This window comes from Heliangelus exortis, chromosome 1 (genome assembly GCF_036169615.1).
Source record: "Heliangelus exortis chromosome 1, bHelExo1.hap1, whole genome shotgun sequence".
Taxonomy (NCBI): Eukaryota; Metazoa; Chordata; class Aves; order Apodiformes; family Trochilidae; genus Heliangelus; species Heliangelus exortis.
In genome coordinates this window covers 16,947,405-16,974,267 of record NC_092422.1, presented here as the reverse complement: position 1 = coordinate 16,974,267, position 26,863 = coordinate 16,947,405, and the positions used below count along the sequence as shown (strand labels likewise).

Sequence of the window (26,863 nt, the reverse complement as noted above, 5' to 3'; positions counted from 1 at the left end):
ACAGAGATTAAGTAGAGAAGATGCATTAAGGCACCTGGTTGTGTAGTCCCTGATAAAGCTGGAATTAGTAAATATTTTCAGTACAGAAGCCCATCAACTATAAGATGTAAAACCACCTCAAACCACCTCCAGGGACAGCAACCCCCCAGGGAGCAGAGAAGTCTGTTGTGCAGCACTAGGCTGGACCTCAGCTGACCCTTAACCCTTCATCAATGCCCCTGGTGAAAAACAAAGACAAAAATAGGCTGACAGCAGAGGTTACAGGAAAGAAATGAACTGCAGAGGCTCCACTGACCACTCATCTTGCTTTGCCATTATGAACTTTGCCAGACAGAAGGTGCTGGAAGGACACATGTACCACACCTCACATAGGTGCCTCCATGGTCACAAGGATGTCACCATCCTCCACTCCATCCCTGAGCTGCAGCCTCCCACAACTGGCAGGGGAGTTCCCCAGCCCTGGGAGCAGAGGTGCACAATGTCAATCTCTGCATGCAGGCAACCAAAATCACCAAATGGTGAGGTTAAAAGTTGACCCTCCAGTGGCAGCAAACAGATGCAGTTGTAGTGAAGAAGGCACAGACATGGGGTTTGCAGCCTCTGAGGCCCAGCAGGGAAGTTCCTTGCCCATGGTGAAGACAAATAATGGAATAACATCCTTGGATTCAGAGCCAGAGAAGATTAAAAATGTTTCTAATCCTCCCACCCTGATTTCCTTAATTTCCTAAGACAAATGATAGCATCTGAGTATTTATATACTTCATGCAGACCGACAGGAAAACAAGAAGACCCATCTTCCCACTCAAGTTCTGATCACAAGTTTTCTCCTCCTTCCAGGCATACCTTAAAAAATGTTGGATAATTGCAACCTAGCTGAAAGATCATACCTTGAAATAACTTTTCTTAGAAATACCTTTTCACCCACTTTTCTTAGAAATACCTCCCTAGGCCTCCAGGCACCTCCCACCTATTCCAATCTCATCACCAGCAGCAAGATACCTCTTGTCCAACAAACACCAGAGACAGATCTTGCCAAAGCACATACAAAACAGGCTGATACAGCTCCACAATGTGTCCTCATGATAGAAACACCAAAAGCCTGGGTAATAGTCATGCTCAACTAAAATGCTTTCATGGAAATTGCTTGGGTGAAACCTAAATAATGATTAGTCAATAAAACTAACTGGAAGAGCTGATAAAGACCCTGATAAAGAAGCATCAGCCAGTTACAGGTGAGAGACAGGCTCTCACAGCACTCTGGGTTTGACTCTTGGCTCCTCATATCAGGGAACAGGCTACTTTTTCAACTGGGTGGTCTGCTAATGAATATTGTTTCTCCTCCTCAACCTTGATCTTTGAAAAGCTTTTTCAGAATTTTTTTTCTTTTTCTAGAACACAAGGTTTTCTTCCTAAAGTTGCTGTGGTGGCCACCTCGCTCATGTCAGGCAGGACACTCTGAGCTCACAGTTGTGACAGCAGAACTTCTACACTAGGAATAACCTTTGAACAAACTCTTCATACAAATCCTTGCTATGGGAACTATGTTTTAAAGAAGCAGCAACAAAACCACTTTCATAGCCTAGAATACTTCAAGCTTACCAGTTAGTGACAGAATTACTATGGTTTAGGGTAAATTTTGGATTTCTTGCCACGTTGTCTCCTTAGGAACAAATGCCATTAAGAAGCCCCTTCCAGTTTGTGGGTACCAAGAAGTCCCCACGGTGGCTCACACCCTCAATGGCACCAGAGACACCATCCAGTGTGTTGCTAAACAGGTCTCTGTTACCCTACAGACAACCCAAGGTTTGCCCAGTGGTCACTGTGGCAACCTGCCACAGACCCACGACTACCCAGCCATGGCTCTCTGGCCCCCATAACTCTTGGCCAGGAAGACTGGATCCATAGCTCTGCTTCTTTTTCTTTTACTTGCTTACTCCTTGGAGTTTTTTAATGGGAAAAAAAAAAAAAAAAAAAAAAAAAGTAAAAATTAAAAATGTAAAATGTAAAACACCGGGGTCAAGCCTAGAGTTGCCATTTTTTTCTTTTACTTGCTTACTCCTTGGAGTTTTTTAATGGGAAAAAAAAAAAAAAAAAAAAAAAAAAGTAAAAATTAAAAATGTAAAATGTAAAATGTAAAACACCGGGGTCAAGCCTAGAGTTGCCCCTACAGATTCTGGGGGTTGCAGAGGGGCCACAGACAGCACCAGACACTGGTGAGGCTCTAGGAGCCAGGAGCTGCTCCTGTGCCCATTCCCTGAGCTCCTGAAAGGGCTGCTGTTTCAGCAATTTACCCCACCAGGATGGCAGGAATCATCATTACTCAGAAAGCAAGAAAAAGCTGAAAAATGTTACAATTTTTGAAATGAGGAGAGTTTGCATTGAATACAAATATTGACTTGGGCAGTAAAAAGGAAATTGTTGCAGGATACACCATGTCTCCATGACAAAGAAACAAAATAAACAGGACAGAAAGAACAGAAAAAACAAAACAAACAACAAACCCACAGGTGTGCCCACTAAGTGGAAGTCATGGGATTGGGGTGAAGAGCTGCTGGTGATGGATCAGGAGGGAAAGGGGGAATAAATCAGGAGCTGTCCAGTGGGAGAAGTGAAAGGAGAAGCCTGGGAGCTCAGGGGGGCCTGTCTAGGTGGTTTATTTCTGTATCTAAATATTTTGTGTGGTCTGGAAGCAATATTGCTGTTTTCACTTCTGAAATAGTACCGTGACTTGTATTGAATGTAATTTGTTTCAACATTTTTGCTAAACCAAAACATACTGGTCTATTTATTTTGGAGAGGTGGGGACAAGTGGCAAAGATCAGCTAAAGGCTCTTTTTTCTTCCATCACTGGTCTTGGAACAAGCATTTACAGACTCAGACCTGCTGTCAGAGCAGCGTCCACCCAAATTTCCTGCCCTGAGTGAACTCTTAAATAACATGGGTCTCGTTCCAGGCTTCAGGGTGACCTCACCTTTGCAGTGAAAGGACCTTCCCGTGCATGTTTGAATGCAGTCCAGATCTGAAAGAGCAAAAAAAACCCCATCACTCTGGTAAGTAATATCTCATTGCAAAATCCAACTAAGTGCTCACCGTGTCTGCATTGTGAGACACAACAAGTGCCAGGGCAGCTGCACTTGCACAGATTACAACTGCAGCTCACGCTCACGTCAGGCTTAGAACTGGGATTAATTTTTCACTTACTAGCAAAAGGGTTTGAGGAAATTATTTTGCTGGCACCTGACACTCAGAGGAAGGTTATATTACGAAATTCCCAGGATGCAAAGCCATTATAGGGGCACTTCAGCTGGAAGGAGGCAGAAATGGATTAAATGTATTATCTATGCTGAAGGCAGGGATTCCTGGTAAACCAGGAGCAGCCCAGTGCTGGGCAGTTGGCAGTGCTGATTAACTGGTTGTATAAGCAGCAAAATACCAAAGCAAATATCCTGTGGTTACTCTGTGCTTTTATTCTAAAAATTAGCTCCTGTTACCTGATAATTTGATTTTCCCTTTTCGTTTCTGTGTGTTGCTGTAAAGGTTTCTGATGTCTTTAGGCATTTTTACCTCTGAAAATAAGTACTATAACAGGCAAATCAGAAGGGAAACATTTCCCATCCTTCTTATGGAGAGACAAATAATAAAATGCAAAAGTAATACAGAATAGCAACCGTTAATGAGGTCTTTAAATTAAGGTCAGTTCTAATATGAAGCTCATATGCAATGCTCATACATGGGCTGTTTGAATTGGAAATACATAATTTGCTGCATACATCACTCATCGAGGGGGGGATCCCTGTCTCCTGAGCTTTTCTGCCAGGACAGCACCCACCCTTGGGGCAGCTCTTCTCTGCTTCCCCCCTCCTTTGCCCCAGAGGCTCCTGTGCTGTCCTTCTCCTTCAAGGATGGTCCCATGAGGGAAGGAAACTTCAAGGCAAGGGATATGGATTCTTTTTTAATTCTCCATGCCAGGACAGAACATGCTTTTCCTAATTTCTGATGATAATCCAATGGCTGTGAATAGCATAACAACTCACTTAAGCCAGAATTAAAAAAAAAAAAAAAAAAAAAAAAAAAAAAAGTGCTGAAATCTGAAGCAGAAACTCTCCTGCTCTGGCCATCCCCTGCTGTGCTGCCTCCTGAGATCCATCAGTCCCCCGGAACTGAACCACAGCCTGAATGAGCCTCCCTGTCACTCCAAGCTACCATATGCCTCCTCTCTATGACACCATTTGTTTTCTTTTACAGCTATTTTCATCTGTTGTTAAACATTCCTCTGAGATGAGACCTTCTACCTTTATCCCCAGCCAAAACCCATGGCTGACTCCCTGGGTGGTATGTGTCTGCCTCTCTGCTGGATCCAAGAGGCTGCAGCTGCATCACTGTGATCTTGCATCAGCTCCAGCCCTTTCTCCCTTCCAGACAGAATTTTCTAGGAAGGCAATGCTCATCTTCCAAACCATTACCAGTAAAGCCAGTGAGCATTCATCACATCAGAAGCTAAGGCTGGCTTACCTGTCCAAAGCATGGCTGTTACTTGTGGAGGGGTTAATGAGCCACTCATCTGCCTCTGAACATGCTCAGATGCACTTGGAGTAAGAATCTCAAATTTGTCTGTGTATGTTTGATCCAAAACTGGTCCTTAATGAGTGCCATTTTTTATCAAAGATAATCTTGAAGATAACCATCCATGGCCTGACATTTCTTCAGTGAGATGGGACAGAGCTCTCCAAAATTCAGAGATTTCAGTCCATCAGCTTGCCAGCAGGAAGAAAACTGACCCAGCTGTAGGTGCAACCCAGGTACAGCTGCCACAAGCACCCACAGACTTGTCTGAAGTAGCTGGAAGTGGTTACTTACGTGGCACCAGTGCCCCACGTCATTACCACTGCTCAAGGGCAACGCATCCTTTGTTGCATGCTGGAGAAACCAGGAGCCCAAATGTCCTGTTCTGTCACTGAAGAGTGTTGGTTTATATGATTGACAGCTTATCCCCATGAATGTGAAGGAGAAGAGGCACCATGACAGGCAGGGAACCCCCATAACCTCACCAGAGCCACGTGAACCCAATAGTTCTGCCATTGGGAGGCACCAGCCCCATGGTCAATGGGAAAGGGTCCCCAGCAGCCCCCAGACATGGCATTGCTGCATGGGGCTTATGAGGGAGATGGCTGGTGCCATGAGTTCTGTCTGCACTGACTAGCATGGCTGATACACGTGTCTGTCTGTCTGTCAGACAGACAGACAGACAGACAGACAGACAATGGGGCTATGTGCTCAGCCTCACTCTCAGCGGGGCTCTGCTACCAGGGGTGGTGGCAGCCTGGCCTTATCCAGCGAGACAGCTTTTTTTCCTTTAGAACACCACAGCCACGTTTCTTTCACAGCTCCAGAAGCCCCACGCAGCCCCTCAGTACCCAGCTCCATCTGCAGGCGGCAGCCGAGCAGGGCTCACACGCGTGGGGCTCGCACGCGTGGCTACTGTAACGCGCGGTGCAGCTCCCGCTCCCTAAATTTAATCCCTCCCGGCTCCGTGCTGCAGGGATTTACCACCTGGGGTCAGCACCAGCAGAGAATCTGAAGCCATGTCCTGTTTTCTACCCCAGCCATGCTCCGGGAGAGCCAGAAACGGGAAAATGAAAGCTCCACTTACCCAAGTGGGACATAAAGGTTGCACCAAGTCTGTCCCAAATTTTCTGTCCTTTCTCATCTCTAGCAGATGCAACAGATGCACCTCACCGCCCCTTTGGGGAAGGCAGTGGAAGGCATTAGGATCAAGGGGGGGGTTACAGTGGTCAGAGTGAGATAACAGCTTGTGGAAGCACAGGGGCAGTCAGGTGATACTGAAAGTAACATTTCTGCTGCTGTGCTGAGGCCAAGGGAGCTTCCAGACCCATGGAGGAATAACCCAGAGATAACCCCTGGACACAACAGGGCCATGGCCTTAGAGGAAGAGTTGCAAACACTTCCTCTGCATCTGTTGCAAATGCTAAATCACTGCTGGCCAGAAGCTACTTTTAACAAAATCTTGTAGAATTTGGATTGTTTCACATTATGAACAAAAAAGCAAACAAAAAACAAAACACCCCCCACCCCGCTCCAAAAGAAAAAAACAAACAAAAAAAAAAAGCTTCCTCAAAAAGAGGCCAGGAGATGAAAAAGTAGCTCTCAGGATCACTTTCAACACCTGTTTTACCAATGGACAGCACCTCTTGTTCCTCTCCTGGCAGCACAGAGGGGAGAGCACTGAGGCACCCCTGCCCACAGCACCACTGCAGCACAGGCACCCAGAGAGGCAGCAGCCTCCTCTGCGATGAATGAAACCCCCATTCCCTCCCTTTCACATCATTTGAGGGAAAACCATCAAGTCACCTACAGCAGCTGCAGCCCCATCCCAACAATTTACTACCCCATATTCCAGTGGCTCGACTGTCTCTTCACCTCCAAGATTTACTTCTTTTTCCTCTCAAGGAACACAGATATTTTGCCCACCCTGCCTTTGTACAGCACATTCTCCTCTCTGAGGTTAAAACCCAAGCCAGGCTGCTGGAGGGAACCTTCCCCATGCCTAGACCAGTGAGCAGGGGACAGAGCTGCCACTTTCACTGCAGCTTTTTTGGACTTGAGCTTTTCAACTTTCCTTCAACCGAGATGTAAACTGAGCTTGGAACATATCTGCCTTAAATCTTTTGGAGCCCTGCAGCCAAAAGCTGTGAATTACAGGTTTAGAACTCTTTCTGACCAGGAAACAACAAAGCATCTAGAGAACCCTCCTCATCCTCTCACCACTGAGAGTTTGCAGTGCAGATAATGCAAACTTCTCCAGCAGAATGAGATGTAGTGATGGTGGATTGTGAAGCATCTCCTCCCTTCCCCTTCAGACATCACACTGAATACTAACAAGAAATTTTTGTTACTGCTGATTATGTCCACATTTCTGAGGGGAGAGAGACAGAGGAGCCCCACTGACTCCATGGTTTGACAAAGAAAGGAAATACCTTTAGAAAATAAGTTATACAATAAAAGCATGAAAACTCAGATACATTTACTTCCTTGTCCAAAAGAAGACTGCAGGTGCCACTGTACAGTAATTCACTTACACTTGGATTTGCTTAACCATTAAGTTCCATTTTACACCAGAAATGCATTGGAGGACTTAAGAAAAAGGAAAGAAAAAAAAAACCAATACAAACAAGGCGTGTCAGAAAGTGCTATAAAATAAGATTTATTTGCAAATAATTTTGACAATAAGGAAACAAGTGTCTCTGAGCTGTGCATTTGGGGGATTACATGTTAGTTCCTCTGCCTTCTGAGATTTACATTTGCATGCAATATGGGATACCTCTAGAATTCAAAATGAACTTTCAAGTGTCCTTGTTTGCCTTGCTGTGCACCAAGTAATTCCTTCCACAGGCACCCTATAGGAGAGTTAAAGTCTTTGTAATAAGAAGCTGTCACAGGACATGCACCACGAGACAACCTTGGCTTAGAAAAACTTTGCATGAAAACTGTTTCACATGTGTTTAACACAGTGTTAAGCACTTCAAGATTCCCTCAAGGAGAAGTGCCTGGTGCTGTTAAGTAAAAAAACAACAAAACAAAACAAACAAAAAAACAGAACAAAAACCACACACACACACACACACACAAAAACAAAAAAAAAAAAAAAAAAAAAAAAAAAAAAAAAAAAAAAAAAACCAAAAAAACCACCAAACCACAACGGAACAACATAAAATAAAAAAATAACCAAGAAAACACACAAACCCAACAAACACCAACACCTACCTCTAAAACCCCACAGCTATACTGAAACCTCAGATTTCTTTCCAAGATAAGAATGTAAAAAAAAAATGAGAGTTCAAGATATAAGAATAATAATTACTGTATATAAATGAACTTGGGACAAAGGCAACACAGAGTGATAATTAATTTACCTTAGTGCCTGACTGTGGGAGGCTAACCTCTAAATTATGGTTAGTCACAGGACTTGAGAGGAAGACAGCAGTTACCTTCAACCATTTTCCTCCTGTCTGCATCTTTCAAAATGCCAGGAAATTGTAACTCTGAAGTTGTATTTTGAATTAGATGAGGCAGGAAGTTTATTTTGAAAACTCTGTATGATTAAATTATCTGAGCAGACCACATTATGCATACCTTGTTCTAGTGGAAAGCCCAAAGAGAACACCATGAAACAAAGAAATAGTTACTGAGAGAGGCAAACAAGGCATTTCAACTAGATCTGTTTTCAGTAAAGTTTTAAAAGATATTTCTTTTTGTAACAAAGAGGGATGACTTTTTTCCTAAATGAAGCTCAAAAATAAAACAAATATTGGACATTGGAAGATTTTTTTTTTTCCTTTTCCATAAATATAATAATGAAAAATGTCTAGATGGCATCATCACCAGTTCAAATAAGGCATTAATGAATGCATTACATCATTCAAGTATAAACAATCAGGTTATATACATAAAATTAAGCCCCAAATATTAAAATAACCTTTATACAGCAACAAATATGTTCTTAGTGACAGCCATTTCATTTGAGTATTTCAGCAACAAAAACTTGCGAGAATAGTCTTAGAGAGATTTATTTTATTTTGGTCTAATTTTGGAAAGACTAAACCAAGATCCAACTGAAAGCTCTTTATCATCAGTCTATATGGCCCCCACTGTGGGGGTCTCCCTACCTCTTCTGAGAACCCTAGTGCCTCCTTATGGGATAAATATACTGTGTCATGGCACTTCAACCATTATTGAAATGATCCTGGGAGTAAGGTGCAGGATTCTCTTCCAGCTGCATGCCCTAGCTCAGTCAGGTTGCCTCCTGAACAAGCTCAAAACTGGAAAAGAGATGAAGATTTCAGAACAAGTCTGACGTTGACAAAGATTGCCCTCTTCAACCCCAACTCAGACACCTTAAGAGAACAGCAAGAGCCTAATATTCCCTCCAGTGGACATGCTCTCCCATTAGGCAGCTCCAAGGCATGGTTATCCCCATATTTGCAGTGTAGTCAAACATAAATACAGTTAACTAAGGTTTAACTTCTCTTTGGGCAACAGAGATGCACTGCAGCAACTAAGCTGCAGTTGCCAACATTCTGTATCAGCCCCCAGCTTTCATGGTATTAACAGTATTTTTGAAAGACAAAGTTTGTCACATTTCATTAAGATTCCAAAGTTTGGAAAAATCCCTACCCTGGTAAGGAAGTATCGTATTTACTAAGAAAGCAAATCAGCTCTGAGGACACTATCTGTAATGACAATGCTTTAGAAAGACCCACACACAGTCTTACAAATTTTGTTCTCTAACTTAGGTCTAAAACCTAGAAATGCCCAGGGCTTTTCAGAACTCCTGTAGAAGTGATCAACTTTTCAAACATCATGAAAGCTTTTGGCAGAATAATGTCATATGAAATCTGTAGTACACTTGCTCATATTTATAATCCAACCATCATTTATAAGAAGTATTATTGCATTTTAAGCGTAAAAATATAGGAGGTTCTATAAAGAAAATTAAAATAGCATTAATCTAATATTGATAGTCATATAAAATAACTCACAATTATGTAAGTTTCCATATTTAATTACACATTTAAAAATAAGTTATAAAAATAATTCAGTTTCTTTAAAACTCCTAAGATATTTTCTTTAGGAGTTTTTACTCATATCTACTGATTGTCTAGCATCAGCAACAGCTTCTGGTACTCTAACAGTCATATTATCCATTGATTTCTTCAAGCAGATCTGGCAGCCTAAGCGTGATCTGTAGAGAAATACAACACTTGTTAGTTCTAGTCAGTCAGGTATCCAACTGCATTTATGCCACCCCAAACACTCTGATCTACAAACAGCCACCTTTGTGCATTCCCAGCACTTCCAAACTAAACTCAGGATCAGCTCACTAAGCCAGAAAGGTAAGAGTAGAGAGACAAGAAACACAGCAAGATAAATACTCATGGCACTTGAGATGTAATCCTTCATTTCTCTACCTATCATTCAGCATGAAAAAAAGAATATGTGCACGAGCAATTAAAATCAGAAGATTTAGTACCACCACAAAATTCTGCAGCCATCACAAGTCACTTTTATTGCTGGGTTATCTTTGATTCAATGTCCATGCCTTGGCACTTAAGTATAGGATATTTAAAGATCAGGAAGGGTGGGCAATGTTCTGTAGCATCATTTGAATAATTTATTATAGGAATACAGACAGAGATATGATAAAAATTATACTACATTAATATCTCTGTAGAACTCTTCCAAGCATGTAGTGATCAGCTGTTAAGCTCCCAATTCAAGAATATACCCAAAAGTAGTATTTCTATGGAAATTACTGTATACATCAACTTTAAATTATTGGAATGTAGGTAAATTACATGTTACCAGAGCACAGATCTGTAAGAAAAACTTTAGAAATTACATCTATTAGAGATGCAATTTCTGATATTTATGTGTAGCATTGCCTGCAAGGCTTAATTTGACTGCAGTTTTTCACTGAACACCAATGCTAATTGTGTATGTACTCTGTAATGTGGCAATGGATTTACTAGATGTGAAACAACAGTACCCTTGGTTTTGAGTCTATTATGCAGCAGAACAGAAAACTAGGCAACACTAGATAACACTGTGAGAGGCAAACTACCTTCCCATATTCAAATGCTTCCATGACACTTAACAATTTTAGAATTCCCTCCCTTTGAAAGCTACAGAAGCTTAGATGCTCAAAAAAGATCACTTAGTCAATCCTGCATGAATACCATTCCATTTTTAACCATTCCTTTAGGCCTCCCCTTTAATTTCCTCTCATTCAACTACTTAATAAAAATTTAACAACCAAACAAAAATGGTAAGTCAGAGTTGCATACGGAGAAAGATTTGGTGAATTCCCATTTTTTTCTGGTTGTCTACCATTCCCTATCTAATACTACACCATTTACCTCTGAGGTATTTTTAAACTAAACCTTAACCTGACATTCCTAGAAACTTACTAGCTAGCTGACAGCCTATTTCAAGTATGCAAAGTAACCATTGTTATGTCCACATCTCCACATGCATTAATATGCATTTTTAATACCAAATTTCATTTCACATCACTCAGGGGCACAAGAACCTTCTGTATGACTTCACTGACAGTTTATTTTACCACAATGAGTAACATGGCACTAAACCCAAACCTTACTCTTCAGGTCTTTTCCCAGCTCCTTCACAAACATGCTAACTACATAAAACCTAGCACAGTTCACTGTTAGATCACACTGTTGATCACATACTCTTACAAGACAGTCTAATTCTCCCACACTATTAAAAGAATTATTTTTTTTTTTTTAGCAATTACTCATCCTTTGGAGGGTCTCTGCTCTTATCCCATTACAACTCAATGCTTAGTAAGGGATTTATGTACTTAAGTAAACTATTTGAACTCTAAGATCTGTTTTCACTTATTTGAAGAACTCCCATATCTGTTACTTTGATCCACAAAAGCTCTGTTTAATACTTTCCTTACCATTATTTGGTAGAAACTATTAAAAAGTAACAGCTTATAGACACATGATTAATGTGTCCAGTGTATAATCAGACTCACTCTTCTCCAATTCCAATGATCTCATTTTAAAATTGGTTTCCTACCTTCCACTCCATTGATGGGGAAGCAGTTTTAAACCAACCAGTTAAACTTTCTGTACTACAGAGAGTGGTACAGAAAGCTCATACTGAATTCCTGGAGAACTTGTGGGTGAATAACCCTCCTTATAACCTCTTGTTACCAATGATTTTACTTATTTGCTGTAACACTCCTTCTCTGGATGCATCAGTTTGAGTCAGATACTCCAGGAAGCCCTCTGCAAAGAAACCTTCCAGTGCATGGACAACCCTAACATCTCCAAAGAGAACAAGACACAAGAAAATTTGCTTTTATGTTATTTTTTTATATTTTAAGTATGTTCTACACCACCTATTGGCTTTTCATGCAGGCAAGTTTCCTGACTCACAGTTTAGAAAGACAAATATTTTTCTACTTTTTAGCAAGCTGTTTCTCAGCTTATTTTTTTTTTCTTCAGTTTTTTTTTTTTTTAAAAACACTTGCCAGGGTTTGTGTACACCCCCTCTTGCTGCTTCTAATAATCTCTACTATTCTGCAGTTACTCAAAACAATTTTGGTTTAACCTTTCTAATTAGCCTCTCATTTAAAAAAAATGCTTTGATGGCAGCTGCTACCTGAAATTTTCCTAAATCCATTGAGTCATTGACCAAAAAAAAAAAAAAGCTTTTAATCTTATAATCATGGCAAAGCATAGTAGTTCATCTCCATTACACAAATTTGTATCAGCACACAAGACCAGGTAGTTGTTGGGCCCAGAACCAAGGAACTCTCATAAGAGCATTATGGTAGATGGTAAGATTGAAGTAAATTAATGCTTAATAGGTTTATTTTTTGATGATTGCAAATGTTTTTTTGAGACATGAAAAATAATCAAACAAAAAACGATTTTTTCATAGCTTAACTTCTTTGCCTCCATATTCTTCCAGACAAGAAGATTTGGCTGAAGTGAGAAAAAGTCTACCTTTGTGCAGAAACAATTAGTACAGGACTCCCATTATTGGTATAAAGATATAAACAAGTTAAATTTCTGCAAAGGAGTACTCTGAATTAAAAAAGCAACCCAAAGCTATACAGGTCAGGTATAAAGCCCTCTGACATCACTGCAAAGATTCTCAAAAACTTTGACAAGCAGTTCCATTGAAGCATGAAGGAAAAGGCTTATGCAACCTTCCAAGGCACAGATGCCCGGTGTTCATCTGTTCTATGGCAAAGGCCACGTGCACACTGGCAAGAAGTGCAGCCCACCAGGAATGGGTCTGTGATGAGGGTGTGACATCCTAATTATGATGGTGGGGAAGATGTAGAACAGAGGGTTACTTTTAGACTACCATGAGTCTAATGCTCTGAACTGAAATGCCCATTAACAGTTACAGCACACTTTGTGGTTGGTTTCACCTAACTAAAGGGACCCTGGCTTGTGTGCTCCAAGAGCACTCTGACAGGAGCCAAAGCATGGCACGTGAGGACACTGCCATGTGGGACAGCATTTACCCTAGAGAAGGCTCAGGGGAATCTTATCAATGTACATAAGTACCAGAGAGGTTGTGGAGTCTCCATCCTTGGAGATACTCAAAAGCCATCTGGACATGGTCCTGGTCATCAGCTCTCACTGGCCCTGCCTGAGCAGGGGGTTGGACCAGATGACCTTCAAGAGGTCTCCTTCAACTTCAGCCCTTCTGTGATTCTGTGAAAAGAAGATCTGACCAAAACTAAAATACTAATGTAACACTTTCTTAAAGTACATTAACTATCTATAAACTAATGGAGACAGAAAACAGAAGGGAAAGGAAACAAGAAAAATAAAATTCACCCACAACAGCAGCAGTTAAGGTTTTTTGTTGAAAGTTTTGGTTATACTTCATTGTCTGACACTTCTGCAACAGATACCTCTGAAAAGCAAGTACTGACAACTGTTTAACATGAATCCAGGTGAACAGTATTTAAATTTGGCAGTCCTTTTTGTATAAGAACATCCAGATTTTTTTTACAGGTGTTTAAGGCATTTTGAGATTACTGCCCCATCTGCAAACTCTTCTTTCCATTCTTTGGAGTAATGAAGTGTTACATTGCTTACGTTTCTGTAAGGCCATATGCCAGGTCCAGCATGTCCATCTCTTCATCAGTAATTGCATCTAGTTTCTCAAATATGTGGTCTTCAAAGATTAGATGACAAGTTGAACAGGCCAGCGTTCCTTCACATGCACCTAAAGAAAAAAATTAAAGATAACAGAAAATCCAAGTTTCAAATTACAGCAGAATTTCAGAAGAAATTCTTCACATATCAGTGTTTGTATCATACAGGAAGTCTGTTGAGCCGAAAAATTCATATTTTATATATTCCCATATTCATGTATCTACTCTACCTTAAATTCTCAATAGCGTTTCTATAATTTTTAGAACATTACGATTTACTTAAATGCTGTAGTTGAATATTTAACTAATTCCCTTTCCACCATTTAAAGGGAGAAAAGATTTCTACTACAAGAATGCAAACCAGGCAACACTGTCAAACAACACTACCTCATTTATTTCCATGGCTGACCCTTCTATCCCTCTCTTTCTTATGGTTTTCAGAAGTTTTCCTCAAGAAGTTCAACCAAATACACCAATACAAAAAAATTTCTCAGAAGAATGGGAAGGAGGAATTTTATACTTGGTATTCTCACTCAACAGAATACTAACTCACAACAATGGCAGTCAGGCTAGAGAGAGATGGCTTTTACTGTCTTGAAGAAGCCCATATGTACTACTAGGCAACCCAGCCTGAGCCAAGAATTTAATAATTTGCTAGGGTTGAACAGAAAAAGCATCAACTACATCTACCTGCTAGAGCAAACAGGTCATCACAGGCCAGTAGAAGTTCAAACACTAACAAATTTGTCAGTCACTGCAGAGGGCTGGCACCAAACTCTACTCCTTGTTGAAACAGAAACATGCAACTTCAAGAGGAGGAGAAAGCTGAACTCTTCACACCTCTGTGGAGACCAGGGTTTCAGCACACAAACTCCCATCTCTGATTTAAATTGTTAAGAACAAAGCAGCTAAGACATTAACCCACTTTAATTTTTTAAACTCATTTCCAGTGGAAGCAGAACCAAGAGGATTGTGACCACATCACCTTTGTACTCATATGGAGAGAGAGGGAAGCAAGGCTGTGTGTACAACCACTGCTATGAAAAGAAATATTCATCCCACAAAAATTCAACCCACAGGAACCATACAGAAAGCACTGGGCTTTCATGTACTACACTATCAACAGCACATTGAAAGGGAGCAAGACACTGCACTAAAAGACTTGATTTTTAAAATACATCACGCCTTCAAGTACCTACAAAAAAGCAGAGTTTAAATAAAGTGACAAATAATGTAAAATTTGTCCTATCAGCAGTTTTACGTATTTTAAAATTGGGAGAGGTGAGGGGAGAAGGAAAGAACACTGACCAGTCTACCTGAACAGTGGAAGGTCTCTCTGAAACTGTAAAGCTAGCAGTAGCAAAGAAATTCAGTGCAGCTGAATCATTCAGCAGGTTTGTCTTTGTATAAAGATTTTCTATTATTATTATTACTGCACACGGGATGCCCCCTAGTGATAGAAGTAAATAGGTAAGCCTTACATTTTACTTTTTTTCCCCTCATTACTACTTTTTTCTAAACCTAGAACATACATTTTGACATTATTTATACTGCATTATTTCTCCGTCCTACTATGATCTTTCACTAGAAAATTATTATTCAAATGGGATTAGCACATATTATAATTGAAATTGTTACAGTATCTTGAGTTTTTAGTTAGGATTGTTTACTGGCAACACTATCTTTTGCTTTAATATGTCTGGTATTTACATAAACTGCAAGAATATTTACTGTAGAATACAAGCAGACTAGTCATAAGACTACAACATATTTAGTGATGCATAAAGCTAGCTACCCCACCATCACATATTTTTAAGAGACAATTCTTGTTCCTCATATATATGCAACTGTAGATGTAAGAGCTGTCTCAGACAAGTCTGAAATTTAAAATCTTAATAAATCTTAAAAAGTTTTATTACTAGCAGTGAAATTTACCTGCACTTAAATACAACATCCCTCAGATTTCAAACTGTGCTACACTAGACTACTTCCTTTGTCCCTTTAATTGTTCCATGCTATGCATTCATTCATGCAAATAATACTTCTGCTTGCTGCTCTGGTTTGTTCTATTAATTCTTAAGCTCATGTTGATGTGAATACCTGTCCTCAGGTGTGCAAATACCCATCCTTTGCATGGGCAGAATCCTACAACTACAGTGGAACTAACTATGTAAAGGACCAACATGGGAAGGACTCCAGAGGTATTGTAACTTACTCCTATTTTGATTTTAAAAACTAGTAGTGGGTTAAACTTCACTGGGGCTTTTGTCCTCCTTTACCCCTGTCCTTTAAGAAGAATATAACTCTTTGCTCTTCCCTGCCAATTGTCATGATTTGGTTGCTTCTTTCACTTAGCATCTTGTGCTACAAAGTGCTAGACAATAAATTGAGATGGTATGGCAATATTGCATTAATCAGACTAATTGGTAGAAATACACTGGTTTTGTGTTTCCTCCAGGACTTCTCAGCTCACAAGAGTCTGCAGGCAGCATCTTTGAGATTCTACCTCGACAGCTTTCTGTCCACATTCCCCTCCTTTAACATTCAAGGAAGGCTTACACCAAGTATGTTTTTAGAACATAACCCAAAATATTCTATGCACCTGAAAGAAAAAAAAAACATACAGGGAGAAAATCCAAATAAAGTACAGGTACTTTTTTTAATAAATAAACAAACATTAATTTAGGGTTGGACTTAATGATCTTAAAGGTCTTTTCCAACGTAACTGATGCTATGACTCTATGTTTATGAATAAACTGATAACAGAACATGACTTTTAGACCGAATAAAGTATTCAGTCAATCTACTTACCAAACCCATCTATGTCTAGATTATTATCAACAACAACATCCAGCAATGAATCCCCAGGTTTTCCTTTGGCTGTTAGTTTGTCACCATCACGATTTATGAAATGAACAGTTATTTTATCTTCTGAGCTGAAAAAGAAATGTATAGAATGGAATTAAAGAAAGAATTCTAGATTTTTAAAATATCTATAAAAATCACTGTTACTAAACCAGTAATCACAGCTCTAAGAGCACAGAAACCCAAATTCTTGGTTTTTAAAGCTGTAACAGATACAGGCATTTACTGCTGTACATTGAACAAAGGCTATGAAAAAATAATAAGAAAAAAACAACAGCTTGCTTTGTGTTGTGTCACAAGAAGCTATATAGCATCCTGATGTTCTTACTTTTCACTGAGGAAGAGTCAGAGCTACATTATATTAGGCACAATATTTGTATTTTTACCAAATGAAAAGCTTATTTTCCAAATGCTTCTCTTCAGTCATTTCTGTGGAGTCTTCTTTTGGATTTCTTAGTTGTTCTCATAATTGTCATTTAGGACAAATTTTAAAATTCTACCATTTCTGCTTCAAGTTTAAGGCTTTTTAATTGTAGCTCCAAAATACAATTATCACTCCTCCCAAGAATGAAAACACTCCAGAGACATTCTGCTTTTTCTGATCAGATTCTCTCAGGATTACACTTTGTAAATATTAACTCCAGTGAGTTTCAAAGTTTTGACATTGGCTTCAAAGACAAAAGGGTTTGTATTTTTCTTCTTTGCTTTTCAGACAATCATACTTAAGAAAAATTTCTCACAGTCTGCATAAAATTTAAGGCTAATGCTTTTAAAAATAGTATTCCATATTATGTGATTTCATATGCAAATAAAAGGAAATCTGTTAAACTAACAACTAAAATATGATTGGTTTTAAACTATATTCTTTCCTACAGAGAGTAAAACCCGGAAAACTTGTTGGATAGACAGCAAAGAAACCTGCTAAGAGATGAGAGATACAAAAAAGAAACAACAACCAACACACAACCCAAGCTAGTACAAAAAATCTGTTTCAATTGGAAATTCATGTCCAGGAACTGCATGCTTATTATTACCTTTAATGTTTTTAGTAATTATTATTAAATACAAGTTTGAAAAATCAAGTCACTGCCTGGAAAACTAACCTGCAGAGCTGAATATTACAGCAAAAACTTGAAAGTGGCCATACTGAGACATCAGTAAACAGCTTATTTTTGGAACTGACTGTAAAAGAAAACGTGTTTTTAGCAGTCTGAGTCCTAGCTTGTTTTGAAAAACAACAAATGTTTGTTGCTGTAGACTGAATATACTTGTCCCAACTGTAAGCTCAGCTGGCAGCAGTCTGTGCCATGATTCATTGTCATCTCATGTTCAATTCTTACCATCCCTCACTGCATTCTCTAGAAGGCAGTCACAAGCTACCATTAATCATAGAATCATAGAATTGGCTGGGTTGGAAGGGACCTCAGAGATCATCAAGTCCAACCCTTGATCCACTACCGCTGCAGTTACCAGACCATGGCACTGAGTGCCACATCCAGTCTCTTTTTAAATATCTCCAGGGATGGAGAATCCACCACTTCCCGGGGCAGCCCATTCCAATGCTTGATCACCCTCTCTGTAAAGAAATTTTCTAATATCTAACCTAAACTTCCCCTGGCACAACTTAAGACTGTGTCCTCTTGTCTTGTTGAAAGTCGTCTGGGAAAAGAGACCAACTCCCACCTGGCTACACCCTCCTTTCAGGGAGTTGTAGAGAGCGATGAGGTCTCCCCTGAGCCTCCTCTTCTTCAGGCTGAACACCCCCAGCTCCCTCAGCCCTTCCTCACAGAACTTGTGCTGGATCCCTTCACAGCCTCCTTGCTCTTCTCTGGACCTGCTCCAGCACCTCAATCTCCTTCCTGAACTGAGGGGCCCAGAACTGGACACAGTACTTGAGGTGTGGCCTCACCAGGGCTGAGTACAGGGGCAGAATCCCTTCCCTGGACCTGCTGGCCACTCTGTTCCTGATCCAGGCCAGGATGCCATTGGCCTTCTTGGCCACCTGGGCACACTGTTGGCTCATGTTCAGCTTCCTGTCAATCCAGACTCCCAGGTCCCTTTCTGCCTGGCTGCTCTCAGCCACTCTGTGCCCAGCCTGGAGCTCCCCATGGGGTTGTTGTGGCCAAAGTGCAGGACCCGGCACTTGGCCGTGTTGAACCTCATCCCATTGGAATCAGCCCAACTCTCCAGTCTGTCCAGGTCCCTCTGCAGAGGGACAAATTAAGTACAAATTAATTCCAAAATTATGGTCGATAATGAGCAACCTTGTTGACCTGCAGAATGCAACTCAAGTAAGCACCAGAATGTGATTCAGAAATCTTAAAGATCTGTCTTAACAAAATGTTGCACAGTCACCTTTGATACCCAAGGAGCACCTTCAGTAAATGATTCTGCAGGGGTTAAAGTTACCAGCTCTGCTCTTCTTTTTGCTCCTCTGTTAACACCTCCCACAGCAAAACCAAGGAAACAAGCACCTGCTTCTTAGATATACTAGTAAAAAATTCACCACCTTCACTGGCAGGTTAAGAATGATGGGTTTAGATTCAATCTGCAAAGGTATAGATTCACATTCTGACAGCCAAGTAAACTACTGACAGTTTAATTTTAAACTTCTTCAAGAACCTTTCAAGAGCTCACCAAAACCAAAGTATTTCTGTCAACATGACAAACACAATGCTGACAGAAAACGTAATGCAAGATGTACTTATATTTATGTGCATCCTCTGCTCAAGGCATAGACATGCCAAATACTAAATATTTAAATTCCAAAACGTGCCCTTTCTCCTATTAAAGCATGAGGCAATCACAAATAACACAGGCCAAACCCCTCTGGCCATTCATTAGATCACTGGAACCCTTGTGAAAGACAAGCCACCTCCTTTCGTGGTTTTTGTTTGTTTATTTGTTTTTTTAAAAAACACACCTGAAACTGTCATAACCCAGGACTACACTACAGTCTGGCACATGAACAGTCCTGGCCTCCCTCTTTTGTTCCTTCTCTCCAGCACTCACACAGTCACTCAGTAAACTGGGTCTGGAAACAAAACTGGATGAAACCCAACCTGCTGAATGTCAGAACCAGTAGAATCACATCTGCCCCCTGTATGAAATTTACATTGTTTAAAACAATTGTGTTACTGCAACTTTATAATGCAGCAATACAACCCAAGCTTCACGATCAGCTTTCTGATACAAAAATGTAGTTTTGGGTGATACTCACTCCAAATCCCCCTGCCATGACCCTTACACCAGTACTCCAAATCAACTCCTTCTGATAAGCTGGCTAAAAAATCAACCATAAAACCAAAACAGTCCCAGTGGAATCTGCAAGCAAAACTGACAGAAGTGCCACTGCTCAAAACAAATCATGAAACAGGATGGGACCCCCTTTTTCATAGTAACAATCTTATAGCAACTTCAGCCAGTTGTGGAACTGCACCATGGCTGTGCATGGCTAAATGATGCAGCATGCACAAAGGGGACAAACCAAAGCACCACCACAAAGTCACTGACTTATATTAGAGATCTCTACAGCAATTGATGGGATCTAATTCACCACGGTTGATAACTGAAACTAAATTTTATTTATTTGTAATAAAGTTAGAGATAGTCTTTTTATTCTTCCAGTAGGATCTGTTTTTCTGCTGTTGCTCTTTACCACTCTTCACAGTCAAAACGTATAATTTCCTTTGATTATAACCTGCCTACACTTCTGAGACTAGTCAGACATTCAAAACACAAATTGTGCAGATCTTTTCAGCTTAAAAATTTCAATTTAAAAATAATTTGAATCTTACCTGCATGAAACAGTATTTAGGTTTTATAAATTTCAAATAACATGGCTTTTGTCTACCCAGACATTGCTTGCATGAAGAAACAAAAACCAAACACCACCATACTGTGAATCAGTAACAGGCAAATAACATGGAACGTGTGCCAGGTTATGCAAACATAAACAGCCTCAGGATCATCAGGAAGAACAAAACATATTTTGTGTAATCTGCATAAAGCATAAATATCCCAATTCAAGCTTTTTCATCAAATATGACATACAATAATTTCTTCCTATGGTTGCCACAGTGTTACCAAGCTTCCCTAGGATACCTCAAATTAAGCATACTGAAAAAGCACAGAAAAGCACCAGAGAACTGTAAATGCTGCTCATTGTCCTTCTCATGCAAGGAAGCACTGCATGAACCCTGACTACTACCTTTTCCTCCTCAAAGAAAGCACCCCTTCTGAATCTTCAGCTATTACTTTCAAGTTAAGAATCACCTCTTACATTCCTCTTACAAAACATAAAGATAACAACTGTAGCCTGGTGTTACACATGGCAAGACCAACTCTGTTTTCCAGATCTTTTATTAAATGGTAAATCTAACATCCCTATCTAACTACCTGAAGAGTTTAATGAATGAAACTATTATACAGGCCTCAATTATAATACAGAAATATTACAAATCTGAACTAATCTTTAAAGGATGTAGTAAATATGTTGTGTACCAAAAGCAGTGTACAGCTCTATCTAAGCTGGTATAAAAAACTCAGATAAACAAGAGAGCATAAGAAAGAAGATGAAACAAAAATGTTATCACCTAATGCTTTCCTTACTACTACTGGTAAGGATCACCTCATCTGATGATTTATATAGCTAGGTGTTCATCCTCTAGACAAAAATATAGCTGATTTGACACACTGAAACAATGACCTATACTTTACTGGAATAATATGGCCTGACTATATGAAGTTCAGGAACTGGGCCTCAAATAATATGATAGCCTGAAATAGTAGGACTAGATAAAATAACCTGCATGTAAGTAGATAAAATAGTAATATATGAAACAAAAAAATGATTTGCCTTTTCCTCCCAACTCACTCAGCCAGGTTATGACATGCAGTATATAAACAATATATTTCAAAATACTTGCTTGCATGAGGTTTTTTGCCAGTATGCTTGTGCAATGAATGGGAATCAATTGCAATCTGTATTCAATCTGATCTGAAGGACTGCAGGTCTTACATCACTTTAGGTAAGGCAATGTTCTCCCTTTTTAGTATGCTTTCCCCCACTCCCAATTTTGCACTGTTACATAATTTTTTAATAACTTTTGAAAAATTGGCAATACTTCACAAAAATATTTTGATTTTTTTTCACAGAATCACAAAATCATTACTGTTAAGGTTGGTAAAGATCTCTAAGATTATTAAATTCCAACTACCAACACACCACCATCATGTCCTTAAGTGCCATGTCTACATTTTTTTGATGGCCTCTAGGGATGGTGACTCTACCACTTCCCTGGGCAGCCCTGAGGCCACCTCCTCTCACCCTATCAAAAGTTACTTGGAAAAAGAGACCAACCTCCACCTCACTACAATCTCCTTTCGGGCAGTTGTAGAGAGCAATAAGGTCTCTTCAGCCTCCTCTTCTTCAGACCAAACAATCACAATTCCCTCAGCCATAACTTGTAAGACTTGTGCTCTAGACCCTTCATCAGCTTCATTGCCCCAAATGAATTCTGAATGAAATAATGCTAATCAGGGACCTCAAAATAACTGCTGTTCAGGGCACTCACTCTGTGGAGACTTATTTTGAAGACACTCAACAGGATCACTCAAAACAAGAGATCTAAACTAGCAACTTACCTATCATAGGGGAGTCCTAGACTGACAAGTTAGTTTATCTTTCTGTATTAGAAGTAACTGCTTGAACAAAGTAAAAGACAACCTATAACAGAGTTTAAAAGCAAACTGAAACATCCTTGATGGCCAACAGTACTACCCAGCCCTCTGGAAACAGGCTAGGCTATACCAATGATGTTGGACAAGTCAAAGAAACTTCTCTGGCACTCAAGTAAATCGGGCTTTAAAAACTTACATATTTAAAATATTTAGTTAACTGTAGGCTACAACTTTTCTTTGAATGTACAAGTTACAAGCCAGAAGGCCATGTATAAACAGTCTAACTACATATACCAAGTTGCAAATCTACAGTTGTGAAACATGTTGTTGTGAAATAAATGTTTACAGATGTATCTTAAAACACCTACTCATACATACCAGTGAGCTGGGGTCCTACGTGTTTGGATGTACAAGTGCTCATAAGTAAAAAACAACGATACTAAACGAACAATAAATTGTTAGTATTAGGCTCTGACATGCTGTTCTTCTACCACAAGCCTCGCAAGCACTGCACTGCATAAAAACCCAACATTGATGTCACAACCTTTTAGAAAACAAGTTTGAAAACTAGTAAGTAACCTAGCTGAGCTTTCCGTAACATTACGGGCTCTGTCAAAGGGGTCCCGGTGCTTCAAGCAGACCACGGGGGCTGCGCGGTGCCTCACCCGGTCCGGCCCACGGGCAGCCCCGACATGGCACTGCGGGACGCGGCTCGCCCGACCTGCCCAGGGCGCCGGCCCGCACTCCGGGGGGAGGCGAGTGGAAGGACCCCCGCAAAGAGCACAGTGCCACCGCTGCCGGGACGGCGAGAGCCGGGGTGAAGCGCAACCCGGAGAAGAGCGAGGAAAGCGAGGAAGAGGCCGGGACCTGCCCCGAGTGGGCCTGCCAGCGGCAGGGCCGGGACAGCCGGGCACCACGGGCCGGCGAGTGACCGGGAGAAGGTCAAGCAGCGCCGTCCCGGCCTGTGCCACAGGCGGCCATTGGTCCCGGCCGTCCTCAGCACCGCAGCCCAGGAGGCGGCCCGGCCCCACGCTTTCCTTTGGGGGAAGGCGGCCGCCTCCGTGAGGAACCCGCCCGGCGCCTCACGGCTCCGACCCTCTTACCTGAGAGCCGCCCGGGCAGAAAGACTGAACAGCCGGGCTGCCCTCACGGCAGCGGCAGCGCTGCCGCAGCCCGGTCTCGTCCCGGCTGCCGGCGAGGCGGAGAAGAGCCAGCGGCGGGATGAAGCGGCGGCGGCTCGCAGGAGCCGTGCCGGCCCCGGGGCAGCCATGGCGGCGCAGGACGCGAGCGCGGAGCTTCCGCGCCGGCACCGGGCGAGGGGCGGGGGCAAAGTCTCAGCTTTTACGCCACTGGCGTAAGCTGCGGCGATTCTCGCAGCCGTCTACGTAGCGCACTTCCCGCCCCCCTTGACGGCTGTGGGGAGTGACCGCGCGACGGGAAGAACGAGGTTACGCAAAGTGCGCAGCAATGCACTGCGGGAGGGGGCCGGGCCTTACGGAAAGGGCGCAAGGCTCTGCTGGCTCTGCCGGCTTCCTTGTTGCTTCCTCCCACCACGGCGGGAGCCCTCTGATACCCAAATCCAAGCCCTAACCTTAGTCTTCCCGGGAACGTGTTCCCGGGGGGCCCGACATCTCCTACGCCGCACCCTGGTTGGGCCTGTGTGGGATTTCTTCTAATGTCTGGGGCCACGGCAAGGTCTGGGCACATCCTGGATCCCGCAGGGGTCCCTGACACGCAGGGTGGCGGTGCTGCCCAAGGAAATGTCACACATTCCCAAGGAACTGTCACACATTCCCAAGGCCCCTTTGGGGGGGCTGAATTCTGAGGGACTGCTCTCCGTGGCTCAGGTAGGGCAGGAAGCACAGCCCCAGGGAAGCCACCCGGGCTGTCCAAGCGGGACCACTGAGAAATTCTCAGATCCGCATTACTATGACAAAAGATCAACTTCCCAAACTCCAGTACCAGGCATCAGCAAAGGGACAGCAACGCTCTCAGGGGTTTTAACGGGAAGTGAGCATGTGTTTAATGGTTCAGAGGTCCGTATATGCAACTAGAAATTCTGAGATTTTCTGAGCAATAATTACAGACCCCACACATCGACTTCATTTGGCTCTCTCCAATCCACGTTGCTTTACAAGCATCGATTTGATGGTTGTGTAGATAGATCCCCCTTCACTCTCCCACACCCAGTCTGGAGAGTGCTGAGTGAATGAGGAAATGGAGCATTTGCTTCAAAATAATTCAAACAGGAATGGAAATAAATGGGGAAAAGGGGGAAGTGTTGCTTACCTTTAATGTGTTTAAGGTAGCTAAGGTTATTCCTGATGCCTTATAATTTTAGGAGTGTGCTTTTATTGTGTCAAAGTCAGATCAAAAAGGGAGACAATGTTATACTATGTAACTTAACTGGTATATCATCTTTAAAGGAGAGAAGATGTGGTGGAAATGTGAAGAGCCTCCAAACTGGTCACCAAGTGACCTGAATGTGCCATAATGTCCCATTATTTGTTGTGCCCCCTCTAGCCTGTTTATTTATTATAGCCTCTGTTGTTACTAGTCTCCTTTCATAGGACTGGAAACTCTTAACCTGGTGATCCCACTGACTCATTTGTGTGATAGTTTGAATTCACCCTTGTTAAACATGGGCTCTTTGAACTTCGATCTGTTTCCATGTGGGATTTTCATTCACACACCGTTTTTACGGTTCATTTGCATGAACCAACTTTACCCCTGTGTTGGACATGTTCCATAGCTCTGTCCCAGCCCTCAGATTGCCATGGCCCTGAGCACATTACCCCCTCACAGAAGTTTACTTGGCAGAGTCCAAGGCCATCTCCTTCACTGATTAGAGCAGTTGTGAAAAAAAACTAGCAGCAAGGACTGGCCTCTCCTTTCCCTTCAGAATCCCTTTTCAGCTGAGGCTTTGTGCCACAGTGCATCTGAGCAGCAGCTGTATTTACACCATCTCACATCTGGCCATGACCTGGACTTGTCTTGGCATCATGTTTTGTCCTCAGACCTGCCTCATCACCATGGCCCTGCTGGGGGACTGCAGGGCTGTGTCTGGCCCCCACCACAGTCTCTCAACCCAGTCTTGACCACTTGCAGCTCTGCATCCTGCCTCCTTGTTGGTGTGGTGACTGCTTTCACCTGCCTTGGTACTGCCCTTAGCTTCCAGCACACCTTCTATTGCAGAGCACCCAACTCTTGCTGCTCCCTGACAGGCCCCCACTCCCAAACAGAAAACCCTCCTAATTCTCTCATAATTTCTGCATAATGTATGCTTTTGGGTGGGCAAGCTTGAAGAAAATGGTGGAGCAAATTAGGTCAGGACACCTTGATGAAATACAAGTAGCAGGATGAAATAAAAGTGAGAAAAATTACAATGTGTACCTAACATCTCTCTGAATCTCACCTTGGTTGTCTGCAAGTTTTTGTTGCTTGACTCCATGGCATGTTCAGTCTAATGGTAAACACTTTGCAAGAGGCCCTTCATTTTTTCTGTGTATTTGTATAGGTTCTTGCATATTGGGAAACAGATGTAGTACAATATTAAAAAAAAAATTCCTCCAATGCTTTTTTATTTTTTAAGTTTATATTTGTAGGAGGTTAACAAACCACTATATGACAAACAATTTCAGCAGGATAATTCACACAGTCTTCTGTCCTCAGCTTCATCATTGAGGACATGGAATGTAGTCCCATGGCAATTTACAGAAATCTGAAGTGAAGCTGATATGGCTGTGCTCCTCCCTGCCTTTCCCTCCCTTTTTCTGTGACCCAGGTGGAGTGGATTAATAGAGGTCATCTATGCAAAAATTCACCTAGGGAAAAAAAAAACCCACAACAAAAACCCAAACAAGCAAAACCAAAGGAAGGGGAAAAGAATAAAGTAAGTGGTTTCCAGCTATTTCAGTTCCATCAACCAGTCTACAGCAAAACAAGAGCAAAACAGGCAGGTGTATTCTGGGAGGACAGCAGTCCCAGCTTGGATTGGTTTATGCTGCTGAGTAAAGGTGCCATGCATTCTTCTTCTTAACATAAAATCCCAGGGCTCAGGATGAGAAAAACATTGTATATTATACCAATGGTCAGAAGATATTTTCTGGAAATTACTACAGATGATCTGTTTGAGCCCTGGTTTTCTATCTACAAGACACACGGCATGAATTCATGTATACAGGATGCAAATCCAGCTGTTCTAAAGAGATTTTTGAAATAACAAATCCACCAAGAAATCAGCTTCTGTATACAGTTAGCTTTTCTGGTCATTATCAAAGTTCTATGTGAACATGTGTTTTAACCTGGATTTTCTCGGAAACCAAATTGTCAAATTATTATTATTAAATACTCAAGGAGATCCAGAGAAAGGAAAGGATGCATGGTCCATGTGGAGCTCTCTTTCTGAGATCATCTGCTGCTAGCTGACATGGGAGCAGTACCATCTCATCCAAAGTTTCTTCTCTATGGTAGTGTGATTTTTGACACCCTGGGTTCCCCCACTCTGTTTTTTGGCATGACTCTTCCATCTCAGATATTTGACTGAAAAAAAGAAGGCAAGAGAGCAGTTGGCCACATTATTTCATC

At 41.5% G+C, this 26,863-nt stretch overlaps 1 protein-coding gene across 1 annotated transcript; it reads right to left on the bottom strand.

Annotated features, from left to right (window-relative positions):
• Positions 1-7,198: 7,198 nt before the first annotated feature.
• Positions 7,199-23,621, bottom strand: FDX1 (ferredoxin 1). Its single transcript, XM_071735095.1, has 4 exons — positions 23,380-23,621; positions 16,541-16,665; positions 13,671-13,800; positions 7,199-9,760 (listed from the first exon to the last, which is right to left on the bottom strand). Exons 1-4 carry the CDS (start codon positions 23,544-23,546, stop codon positions 9,646-9,648), a joined length of 537 nt encoding a protein of 178 aa, XP_071591196.1. The 5' UTR covers positions 23,547-23,621; the 3' UTR covers positions 7,199-9,645.
• Between the last annotated feature and the right edge of the window lie 3,242 nt (positions 23,622-26,863).

Bases quoted from the DNA above. Each gene is read 5' to 3' on its own strand.
- FDX1 (XM_071735095.1), bottom strand. From the start codon at position 23,546: ATGGCTGCCCCGGGGCCGGCACGGCTCCTGCGAGCCGCCGCCGCTTCA. The intron at 16,666-23,379 runs GTAAGAGGGTCG...TTTCTTTTTCAG, and splicing joins TCTGCCCGGGCGGCTCTCAG to CTCAGAAGATAAAATAACTG. The intron at 9,761-13,670 runs GTAAGCAATGTA...ATTTCTCTACAG, and splicing joins GCATATGGCCTTACAGAAAC to ATCACGCTTAGGCTGCCAGA.